General features: G+C 25.7%; 1 protein-coding gene across 8 annotated transcripts in view; it reads left to right on the top strand.

The window, feature by feature from the left end:
- Positions 1-11,657, top strand: part of LOC142323672 (uncharacterized) — a 37,847-nt gene extending 26,190 nt beyond the window's left edge. For 3 of the 8 annotated variants that reach the window (XR_012756149.1, XM_075363751.1, XM_075363747.1), the window contains one exon: positions 3,413-3,964. Coding sequence is in view for 1 of the 8 variants with exons in the window: in XM_075363751.1 (XP_075219866.1) it covers positions 3,413-3,486 (74 nt within the window). In the remaining 7 variants the exon portion in view is untranslated. Of the gene's footprint in view, positions 1-2,941; positions 3,965-11,371 lie in introns of those variants that run through there. The other 5 variants (XR_012756150.1, XM_075363749.1, XR_012756151.1 and 2 more) reach the window with 3 other exon arrangements.
- The last annotated feature ends 1,452 nt before the right edge of the window (positions 11,658-13,109 follow it).

The raw sequence follows: 13,109 nt of genomic DNA, 5'->3' as shown, positions 1-13,109 counted from the left end.
TGGTATTCGGCACCCTCCAAATATCCGTTTTGTATATAACTGCATGTTTGAGTTTGAATTTAAAAAATACGGTCAACGTTAAATAATGGTTCTTTTAATTCTAATATTACAATCGCTTTTATTCTCGTTGTGTTCTTTTAATTTACAATAGATTTAGGTTAAGAAGTAGATAAAGATTAGTATGTTGTTACATAGTGGATATAATAAAACTGATGTCATTGTTAGTATAATGCGGGAAGGAATGACTAAAACAGCAAACAACATTTGGCACCAAGTTAACTAAACAAGTACTGCGATATCTAGTATGAAATATACTCATTTATACTGTATGGCCACTCAGTCTATGTCCATAGAAAACTTCAACATCACTTAAATTGATTTACTCGTATGTATCTTTTGATCTCATTATTATAAATCATATCAATCATGTTTACTATACATTCCAGATGTATATTTGTTTTATAAATTGTATAAAACCATGTGCATTTCAAAAGCAAAATAACATTAATTATAAATTTAAGAAAATATGTGATGCCATCTCTAAAATTCAGTGTGAAAAAAGTAGTATATAATTCAAGTGTCTTATATGACAACCAAATTAGCTGTTTAAATATGAATAAATTTATTAATGATACCAGTCTATCGAGGGAGAGTAATGTTGACCCTATCATCAATTTTATGAAACTTCAGAACAAGATCTGAAAATATAAGTATTTTTTCAGTTTCTCAAGTGAGATTTTATATATTCTTTGTTTCAAATGCTTAGTGAAATCACCTCAATAATTATTTTCGACAGAAAAAAATTTAAATTCAAATAAGACTAAATTTGTCCAAATAATAATAAATAATATTTTAAGTTTAAACAGATTAGAGCAAGAGTAATAGACCTGAAGTAGAATACTTCTATACAGTCACCTTTCTTTGTTTAAATGAATTACTTTAGTGATTAGTAGCCTTGAAATATTTTTAATTAAAGTAACAATATACATTGTTTTTCTAAAAGAACATTGTAAAAGTAATATTATGTGTAATATATTGAAATAGATATTTTTGGTAGACTCCATAACATAGTCATAGTCTGCTACTATAGGATGTCCCTGGCTTGTACTCACAGCTTATTTTGACAATTAAATCATAGCCATTTTTGCACTCTTCCCCAAGGTGGAGCTTTGTGATATCTAATTCTGAAACATCTTTGCATTGTAATGTGCGATTGTGTTTCTTACAACCTTGGGTAACACATTGCACATTTCATGGCATTGTAAGCCTCTGCACTAGCTGCATTGCTGAGAATGTATACATACAAAGAATAGTGAAGTAAAATCAAGCAACTTAGACTTAAAATTTGATTGAATGAGTTTCAAAGAATTTAGGTGCTATTTTTAGAATTGTGATAATTTTTACTGGTAAAATTTTGTGTATAAATATATATATATGAATTTGTTGTTTAGCATCGTAGCAGTATATAATAATTATTATCATTAAATGAATAAAATAAAAATATCACTTGCTGCTTATTTTTTCTGAAGTGGTATATACCACTTCATCAGATGTATTAAAAATTTAAAGAAGAATGTTATTTCTTCTTAGATTATTAAGAAGGCTAATTTGAAAGAAAATTTTTTAACTGATAATACATACTGCTCTCTATTGGATGAATATAATAGTATGAATTCTACTATTTGCTGAATCCATTAATCATATTCAAATTTCACTTGTTCGTTTATATTATTAATATTAGGATTTATATTACCGCAATAGGATAGATATCATAATAGGAATGTAATAAATTCTATTTAACAATAGCACTAATAATGTGAATCTAAAAAGAAATAATAAGCTGTAAGTGATATTTTTATTTATTTATTGATAATAAATTCTACATAGTTATTACAAAAACAACATTTAAAAAAAGATTTAAGGAACACTTACAAGCATTTAAATAGAATAAACAAAAATTTAAACTATGCAGTCACATAAAATACAACATATATTTTCAAATTTACAGGACATAAAAATATTAGAAATAAGTAATAATAAAGTAAAAACGCAGTCTCTTGAAAGAATGCTTATGATAAAAAACAATGATATTAATATAATAAATGAGCGTGAGAAATTTGAATGTGATGAATGGATTCAACAAATAGTAGAATTCATATAATTATAAATGCAATTATAGATAGCAGTATATCTTATTATCAGTGAAAAATTTTCCTTCAAATTATCATTTGACAATCTGTCTGAGAAGAAATAACATCCTTCTTTTTTAAATTTTTAATACATCTGATAAAAATAAGCAAGAAGCGATATTTTTATTTTATTTATTATTGATAATATATCTGCATATTTTTTTGAAAATTTAAATAATTCATTAACATAATAACATTATTCATTAACACTGTGCTAATAAAATTTAATATTAAATGAAATTTAAACCACCAAAATGCAGTAAATAGATAAGTTGAAACGATATTTAATTCTATAATTACATTAAAATAAATATGTAAACAAAAATATAAATTGATGAACTACCAAACCGCATTTGAAATTGGTGATATTATGAAAACATAATAAATTACAATCCTAACGGTTGGCAATAATGACATCAGAAAATATGACATTTTAAGTATTACATCATTCCAGTACTGGACAGGAGAATTTGCGTATTCATCCATAATTACTTCAAAATTTATAAAACAGTAATATTTTTAAACAAATTCACAAATTATAAAAACAATTTATGTTACTGTAATTATAGGATTAAATACCAACTGAAGATGCAGGATCCTGTGAAAATTGATTCTTGGAATTAATATGGTATTAATCTAACTTATCTATTTACCATGTTATGATGTTTTAATTTCATTTAATATATTTATATATATAAAATCTACTCCTTGATTCAGATTCTTACAGTATTGAACTTAATGTTTTTATTAAGTTTTTTTTCAGTAAAAAGAAATAAAGAAGTTTTTTGAAGCCCTTACCACCTTTTCTTGAAAAATTAAGAATGAGAAAATAGTGTTGAACAGTTAAAGTTACCTCTGGATCATTTGAGAGGTAGTTCTTTAATTCTGAGTTTGTTGTATTAAGTATTGCATGGAGTTTTTGGTTTCAATTAATGGTATTTAGTTATAATTAGTTAAACTGTGATAGTATTCATCTTCCAGCAGGAATAATTACTGGTTGTAAATGTGTTGTGATGTGTTAGATTTAGCCTCTATGTATACTGATTGTACATAAGGAACTACATCTATTTTTATACATTGAAATATAAGCTGAAGCTAAAATACTACCTTTTAAATTGAATGACTCCCAAGCTGGATGAATTTTTGTGTGAATATTATTAGTCATGATGCATGCTAATGATCATTTAACTATATCATAAGCAGTTACATTTAATTCTGTTCAGGTAACACCAGAAGACAGAACTCTGTGAGTGATGATGAAATTATTAGTCAGGATAGCTTCCATTATATTGCATGAACTTGTTCACGCCTAAAAGACTTAAGTTGTACCATATATCTTTTCCTGAAAGAATTTCCTGGATAATCTTAACTGTATTATGTAACTAAAGTTATTTTTTCGCCTGTTACTCAATTCTTAGAAGATTTTCTATAAATTAGAAAATGTCCCACATTTTTTACTTCTCTGGTTAAAGTATTGTTTCTTCAAGAAATGTACCTTTATTATAACATTATTTAAATCATTTTCTGCGTATGGGAGTATTTACTTCATAATCCAGTTTCTGGGTAAATATACAGATGTCTGTGTTTTTCTTGATAATGTAGATATTTTGATCTTTCAAGCACATTATTTTATTTGCAGTGAAAAAATTATTCAGGGAGATATAGAAGGTGATATTTACTATTTATTTGGTTATAATGTGTGTTTATTCATAATCAAATGTAATAGTGTATATTTTTATTTTTAAACATTAAAATTTTGTTGTTTTTTTTTCTGACTCGTATGTTTTTTTTACCATTTTAACTTGAATTTATAACTCATGTTATTATTTTTAACAATCTTTTTATTTATTTATTCTTTTTTTTTTAGCTATTATGATGAGATTGTCGTTATGATAAATAATATATGTTCTGAATACAAGATATCCTTAAGTAAGTTCAAAATTTAAATCTGTTGGATATCAGCTTCATAGGTCATACATTAGTGTTCTCAGTGTTTAACACTAATGCACTTAAATTGCATTAGTGTTGATAGTATAATTCTAAAAACTAAACCCTGGTGTTAAATAAATTAAGTAAAAATAGCCAATAACTGGTAAAGTAAAACAATGAAATTCTGCGCTTGGTTTAGCAGTTGTTAAACTTTCCATACTGCTATCCAGTTAACACAACTGAACCTTAACACAGAATTTTAACCTAACTTTAACACAGCTGAACTTTAAAAAAAAAGTCCTTCACATTTTTAAAGAAAATTTTCCAAAAACCAAACAAATTTTTGTTTCATAAATGAAATAAAATATCATTATTGCTGATTAGTTTTTTATAATAAAAAAAGATATATTATTTTTTAATAATTCATTGTTTATTTTGAAAAATAAACTGTCTGAATAAAAGCACAAAATAAAAATGTAAAAAAAAGACTAAAAATTAACATAAAATAAAAATTATTATTAAAAATAATAAATGAAAAAATATGTTCACTTTGCAGCAGCAAAACAAAGGAGAAACATGATAAGCACATTATCAAACAAATAACAAAAATCACCTTATTCTTACAGTAATGTGGTTTGTTTTTCAAGGATTAACAGTAGATGTACATCTTTATACATTTATTAGGCTCTGCCAGTTAAACATTAGCAAGATCGTTTAATAGTTATATGAATTTTTTTTATTAAGAATCAAATATGTAGTGGCTGATATATCCAACAATAGCTCATTGAGGATAGAATATCATGGTAGATGTGTCTGCTATTAACTCTCGACACATTTTTTTGCTTGACAATACATTCACCAACAGCTCAGGAACAGTTAATAATAATATTAATATTATGTACTATTTTTGAGGTAAACTGTGAAGCTTATATTCAGAACAGTATTGTGATAATGAAGATGTTGTCGTTTAATAGATATGTAAGATACATATATATTAAATATTGCTTCATAATTTTTATTAGCCTGTACATTGTGTTTGTTATTTTGTTTATTTTAATAGAAATCACTTTGTACATTAATTTTTTAAGCCATCTTGGGAAAAAACCTTGCAACGACATTATGCAAGTTGTACTAATTTTCAATAGTGCTTTTATCAGTTGAATAATGTAATTTAAAATTATACGTTCTCGGTAGCTATTAAAATCAGAGAGAGCTTACAGCATGATTCACGCTTATTATGTAAAAAAAAAAAAAAACTGTATATTTAGTAAATTTTTATTACCTTTGTAGAGCTTTATAAAATAATTAAAGTATAGAAATTGCAGTAATTGTAATATCTAACAGTATTGTTCAATTCACCTTAATTCATTTATTTTCATTTGCTTATTAGATTTTATTAAATAATTTAAAATAATGTATGTTTATTTATTTCTTTTTTAATAACAATTATAAAAATGTCTAAATTTGAAACAGATAAGGGATCAGTGACTGTAATGCCTTAATAAAAAAAAAAAAATGTTTGTATATAAAATATTCCCAATAGACGTAGAAGGTAATTAAATTATCTTTATTTAAAAGAGTGTACATTCTAGATAAACTTAGACCAGATATAAATAAACTGAATTCATGGCTTAGCTTATTCTTGTGCTATCTTAATATCTCCAATTGTAGTTTATATATTGAATAATTGTAATTGTATTGATAATTTTTAATTGTACTTATCAATTTAACAGAAAATGATATACTTTACCTCTTTTTTGTAATGCTTTACTGGCTGTTTCACAGTGTAGTTAATATAAATCCATTGTATATTTTCTGGTTTTTTTGTAGATTGTGATTTTGCATAGGTCCCACTCACTGCAAAAATTGAAGCTAATGAATTTCACATTGTATACAGTTTTAAAAGTTATAATTGTATCCAGATCAAGTTAGATTCATTACCTTTAATCAGTAAAGCAAGCGAAGGCCTGTACAAGAGAAACCTTGCTACCTCTTATTGATTATATTACAAATAGAGGTTAGAAAGAAGCAAAACAAAAATTGACCTGTCTTGGCTATTTTTTGTGCAGTTAGTAATGAACGGATTCTCAGTCAACAGTTTAGTTAATTGAAAAGTATATGTTGTATTTCACACATGTTTGTATAAAAATGTGTGAAAAAATTGAGTGCCATACTCTGTCGACTGATATGTACCAGTTTAACATACACTATGATGTGCAGTTTGTTAAAAGTATTATATTTATGTTACTGTACATATATTATAATATGATCTGTGGCGGCTTGTAGCTAAAATTATTGGGGGTGCTGCTCCAGAAAATTTTTTTCTGGGCCTTTTTAAGGCCATTGTTAAAGTTTTCTGTAAAATAAGAGGTGAAAAAAAATGAATCGAATAGAATAGCTGGAAGCAGGATATTAATTTAATTCTGCACTTCATAACATTCAAGAATATGGTACATGGTACTGAATATGGTTTTTAAGCACATGTGCTTAAAAACCATATTCAGTTTAACTGAGTAAATAATAAAATGTCAATACAGATAATATTTTTTTAATATTATTAGATAATAATGTAAAAAAATATCTGCCTAAAACATTTTTGGTCCAATGGCACTTAATTTAAATTTCTGTGTACACCAGAAACAAATACATAATTAGTTACTAATTACCTTCTCTTTCACCCTTCCAGTGTGTTTTTGGACAGATTTAGCAATCAAAGACCCCTTGCTTTCTGCCATCTTCTGATCACTACTGAAAAAACAACTAAACCACTTTCATATTCCTTCCACCGACTAAACTAGAAAAGGGAATGAACAAAGAACGTTCCATACACATGCGAAATAAAAAAAAAACTACCTTCCACCAGCACGCCAGGGTTGGCACTGCAGGAGCAACAGTGCTCTCTCTCCCTCACAATCTCATGTACAGCTTCCTATGTGGCATGTGCACAACAGCCAAACACCACACCATTGGAACTGTGAAGCACATAGTTCTATACAAAGATTTTTATATCTTTTTCACAAAGAGTAGGTGGCTACTGACATTAAGCTTAAGGATTATATATTGTACAAGTAGAAAGAAAGAATTAAAGAAAAAAGGACTCATTATATTAAATGTTATTGATAATATCAAGTGGAATAGGGGGTGCTGCAGTTCCACAGTGCCTATACACGAGCCGCCACTGGATATTATGTATAGTTTTTTATTTTTTCTTTACTTATTATTTTTTATATAAAATAACTGAAAATTTTAAAGTTTCATGAAGTTAAGGCAACCAGAAACATGTAGATTCTTTAGAGTCTTGATTTATGTTATATATTATTATTATTATTATTACTTACAGGTGATTTTAAAGTGAATATTTAGTAAACAAAAAAACAAAAATATATATATATATATATATATGAAACTTTTAAAAATAAAAAGCAATTTTTTGGAATCATATTTTTGCTATAAAAAGTTCTCTGCTATGTACATTTACGTCATTAACATCCTATAACTCAAAATAGATAGTAATTGAAATAAAATTTAAAAAATTAAAATATAATTTGTTTAAATTGTATTAAAAACTTTAGTACCCACAATATATTATTTCACGCAAAGACCAGTTGATTTTATTTGTTTTATAAAGATTGTTCTTATTTTAATGATATCAAACCAAACCCCTTTTCCACTTTAATTGTTTACTGTGATCACTAATCAGGTCTTCGTTTGAAATTTTATCTGGTTGATTTTAAGGACAGTGCTTGAGGTAAAATAGTGTTACTTTATTCCTTTTTTAATCATTTTTACTTAAAATTCTTCTGTACATTCTCAACTTTTTTTACTTGAATTCAGTGTCACCTACTATCATCTCTTCTTGACAATGCCAAAAATCATCCTGATAGCTGTTTTATGATTTCAATTATTTCTTCACAATGGAATTTCAGTATAAGCAATTTTTTTGTATTTTTAACCATCTTTAACAATCAGTTTTTTCCAATAAGCATATAATGTTTTAGACTGCCATTCTTCTAGTCATTGTTTTACATTCATAATGATTGCTCATAAAATGTAAATTCTTTCCCCTAACTAAAATTATGTAAATTAACTAATATAATTTGAATTTGTCAGGAAGAGCAGGGTTCTGCACTTAATTAGCAAACTTCATTGTGCGTAATTTATACTAATTGTTAAAAATTCTAATTCAATTTGTAAATGTAAAATAAATGTTCACATTGTTGCTGATGAATTTAGTATAATAGGTAAATATAAATAATCAAATATGTATAAACCTTTATATGATATTATTAAACAAATTATATACTTTTTTTTATAATTCCATTGTAACATGAATAGTATTTCCGAAAATCAAAATGAATCATAAAAAAGGATGTTTTTGAAATTAAATTTAAAGCATTATTAAGTCATTCTTTGTGGTTATGATATTTTTTAGAGAAGCAGTATTTTTTATTTTATTTTTTATGTATATATATATATACAAATTATATAAAAAAAACAATTAATATATATATATATATATATATTTTTTTTTTTAAATTATTGTGGTAAAGTTTTAGTTTGAAAAGTAATCTATAATTCTATGGTTGATACAAGCCCATTTTTATAATAAATGTTAATGAAGTTTATTTGTTTTTTTTTTTACTGTGCATATTAGAGTATTATTAATTTGTATTTTTAGAAAATAGAAATGTACTGATTTGTATTTAAAATAAAAACAAGGTAAATTTGAAATATATATACATACTATATGTATGTATATATATATATATATATATATAAATATAATCAACAGTTTATATTAAGCATAAAAAGCTATCAGTGCGCTTCTATTAATAAGAAATAAATCATGGTAGTATATTTAAGTACAGTAACACTAAACGCACTTATAATGTTTTGACTTAACTGTTATCAGCAGCTTGTCAAATATAGTAATTTATGTAATTATACAAGTTTTTTGTTTTTTTAACACACTCATATTATATAAAACTGTTTTTGAGATTACAAACCAAATCATTTTATAAATATGACATTTTCAATAACTTCAAAAAAATATTCAATTGCTCTTATGATCATCTTTAGTCATAAAAGTAAAAAAAAATGTTCAAATAAGTTACTAAAAATGTCTTATTTATAAAATGTTGATTTTGTTTATTGTTTTAGATAATTTTTTTTTGTCAGTTATCGTGGATAAATACATAACTACTCATTATTAAATAGCTATGTATATCATTTCAGACAGCCTGTACGCATATGTACCGGAGCAGTTATTATACTAGACAGGTCTAATGTTTAACATTGTACAACAAATGATATAGATATTACAGAGTGGTATTTACTAAAATTTCACGTTACAGTTGAATCTAACTTACAACAAAAAATTTTCATACTATCCTTTTTTATAAAAGCATAACATTTTAAATAATGTTTCATTTATTAATAATTTAATAATTGCATTCTACTTTTGGAAACAATTGTACATAGAATAGAAGTGAATAAAATACTTGTAATGTGAAAATAGAAAAAAAATTTTTCTTCTGTTTAAAACAATCATGTGAACATGATTGTATCATACATTCACCATTTTCAGATCGGTTAAATATATCCATTTTGCAAATCGATATAAATATATTTTATTTTACTCATATTGCATAAATATATCTTATTTCACTAATTGAATCAGTTGATAAAAATATAAAATTTTCAATGTTTAATTTATGAACACACATGTTTTTATATTTACAGTTTGAACCACATACACCATAGCACAGATACATTAGAGAATTTATAATTTACAGCGTAAATTATAATCATAATTTACAGTAAATATTTATTTACTATACTACCCAAATAAAAGAATACTTTACCTTTTTGTTGTACTTTAAATAAAAGAATTCATATGCTATCAGCAGCCATTAACAAATCTTGCATTACAATTTAATGTGCCAACACATTATACTCATTCCAGTAAAGACAAACTGTACAGATAAAAGTATCACTTCATAAATTGAATAGGATAAACATTTATTGAGCATCATATGTTACTGACAAATAATAAATTCTTAATACAGTTTAAATTGTCTATTGTAGCCATAACCTTCCTTGCTGACAAAGTTTGGCAGGCTTTCTTCAGTTTCACAGTAAACTGCTGAAGTAATCATCATACCACATTCCATAAAATCAATTAGAAGAACTCCCTTGGCATCCCAAAAAACTGTAGCCATAACCTTCCTTGCTGACAAAGTTTGACAGGCTTTCTTTGGCTTGCATGGAGCCAAACTGGAGTGGCCCCAGGTCATTGACTGTTGTTTCATTTCTGCATTCACATAAGTTACTCATGTTTCATCCCCAGTCACAATTTTCTTCAAAAGACTTTCTCCTTCTGCATCATAACATGGAAAGAAGTCTGTGGCAGAGGCCATTTTCAATGGATTTCTGTGAGCCTTTTTGGAAATTACCAAGTACAGAACTTCTGGTAGCCTAATTTATCAGTAAAAATCTCATACAAAATTGTACGAGAAATTTGTGGTAATTGTTCAGAAAGTTCAGAGATAGTGAATCTGTGCTTTTCATGCACTTTTCATCAATTTCACTGACAAAATCATCACTCACAACAGAAGCCTACTCTTCTCTTCTTCATGGATGTTTGTCCTTCCATTTAAAAAAAATGGGACCCATTGCTGCCATACACTGCATAACGTTTGGGTCATACACTGTACACAGCTGACAATGGATGTCTCGAGAAGAATCTTCCTGTTATAAGTAAAATTGCACAATTTTTTATTGTAGCCTTAAGTTATGTGCATCGAGTTGTTCACAAGCACATGGTAAAAATCCAGAATAACAAAAAGTTTTGATCATTATTTATTTGTTTATGAAATAGTTTACAATGATAGAATTATCGCATATCAGAATTTTTTCTTCTGTCATAAAAACATTATTTTTTATTTATTTTGTAAACTATCTTATAATACTGATTTGGGAAGATTATTTTAGTAGTATTTTGTGATCTTTAGTATATTGTTGTTAACATGTATCATTAGTGTAAAAAAACCACTTTGAATTTGCTTCTGTTGTCACATAGTTAATATGTTTATAATAGGTCATAAAATTATTTGCACCATTATTTATATAATTAAATCGTATACATATATAAAAAAATTATATCTTACTGCTTGCATTAATAAACATTTTTCTGATATAACTATATGTTTTTACTATCTATTATTCTCAGTTATACAATTTGTGGGTTACAGATGCCAGCAGGTCAGGAAGGAAATGTTATCTTTTCTATAAATAAACAATAACTTATTTTTACATTCACATTATAAAGATAATATGAAATTATACTGAAAATTCACAAATGAGATTAGGCACATTTTCATCTTCTACCCAAAAAAGATTAAAAAATTGGCTTTCCCAAGCATTCATGGAATATTACCATTCACAAAAAGATAATTGCATGCATGAGTAAATGCTATTAATTAAACCTGATTTTTATGGAAATCATACATATTACAGTTTCCACAGCATAACTATTATTTTATGTATATATAATCACATTGCAACAATAAAGGAAGAATTGATTTTAATAAATTAATAATTCATATTTTGTTAAGTTGATGTTAGGAATCTATTGATTTTGGTTAAATTCACTTCACCAGATCTTGTTGGGACACCCTAAAGTCAGATTATTTCCTCAAGAACTCTGTATCTATTGAAATATTCATGCTGTTATCCCTGCAAATTTTCAGTGTCTGATACTTCTTGTTCCATTGACTCTGAAGGGATAATAGAAAAACCTATGAATGCTTCTAATGTAGCATTCAGAAGATCCAATCTTTGTTACAGTGTAATTTGTGGTTTTTATTTATCTTTTATTCCATGACGGTTTTTAAATTTGGTGAAGAAATTAGACTCTTCTCAATCAGGTAAGTGTTATTATTATTATTTCTTTAACCATTCAATAATTATGTGTAATTAATATAATATATTTTTAATTATTTGTATTGGGTATTTTTGTCTTTTTTCATTGTCTAAATCACATAGTGAAATAAATACAACTCCAAAAGAAATATTATGATTTGAATTTTCTGTTACCTAGTATGTTGTAATTATAGGCTTTAAAATGAATTAACTATATGTGAAAATAAAGGTACTTTGGTGTTTTCATAAACAGCCATTATACCTACATTACTTAATTTTAAAAAGAAGTGTTGTTATTTTCCATCACATACCCCATATTTTTCTCATTTACTTTATTAGAATTAGCGATTTTCTAAATAGAAAGATTTTTTTAATTTTGAATCCAAGTCTTCTCTGCATATTATTAGTCAAGTTTAACCCTTTTGACCAGAAAATATTTATCTTCCTTTTATTGTTTGGGATGAGTTCAAGTTGTAGTTCTTTTTTCTTTATCCACCATTACACTGGGCTAAATTATTATTTAGAAAAATTTAGTTTTTTTATAGTTCTTTGTATACAAAATATTCAAAGGAGTTATAAAAATAGTGTATATTCAAATAAAAACATGGTTTACCGAATCAGTATATCATTGCATTACATTGTGTTGTAAAAAATATTCTTGAAGCAGCAAAAAAAGTTGTAATGATATAGTGATTAAATATTCTTTTTTTACAATATAACAATTTTTAATTTTAAAATTTTATTCAGTTTTAAAAATTTATAAGTTGTTGGCTTTTATGGTTGATGAGAAGTATTATGTTACTGGCCAATAATTATAGTTAAAATAGTATATATATATATATATATATTACTGTCTAGATATGTATATATTTTAAATTTTAATATAAAATGCCTAGTACAAAATAATATTAAGATAAGATATATCTTACTTCAATTTTATTATGAAAGTACTTTCACAAAACTCCACATCCTCAGTCATGATTGAATTATTTAATTTAACTGCATATTAAAAATTTAAAACTAATTTTAAATTAGGTAGTGTATATTAATACAATCTAAAATATTTAA

Source organism: Lycorma delicatula, chromosome 4, assembly GCF_047948215.1.
Source record: "Lycorma delicatula isolate Av1 chromosome 4, ASM4794821v1, whole genome shotgun sequence".
NCBI classification, from domain to species: Eukaryota; Metazoa; Arthropoda; class Insecta; order Hemiptera; family Fulgoridae; genus Lycorma; species Lycorma delicatula.
This window is presented reverse-complemented; position numbering and strand designations above follow the sequence as displayed.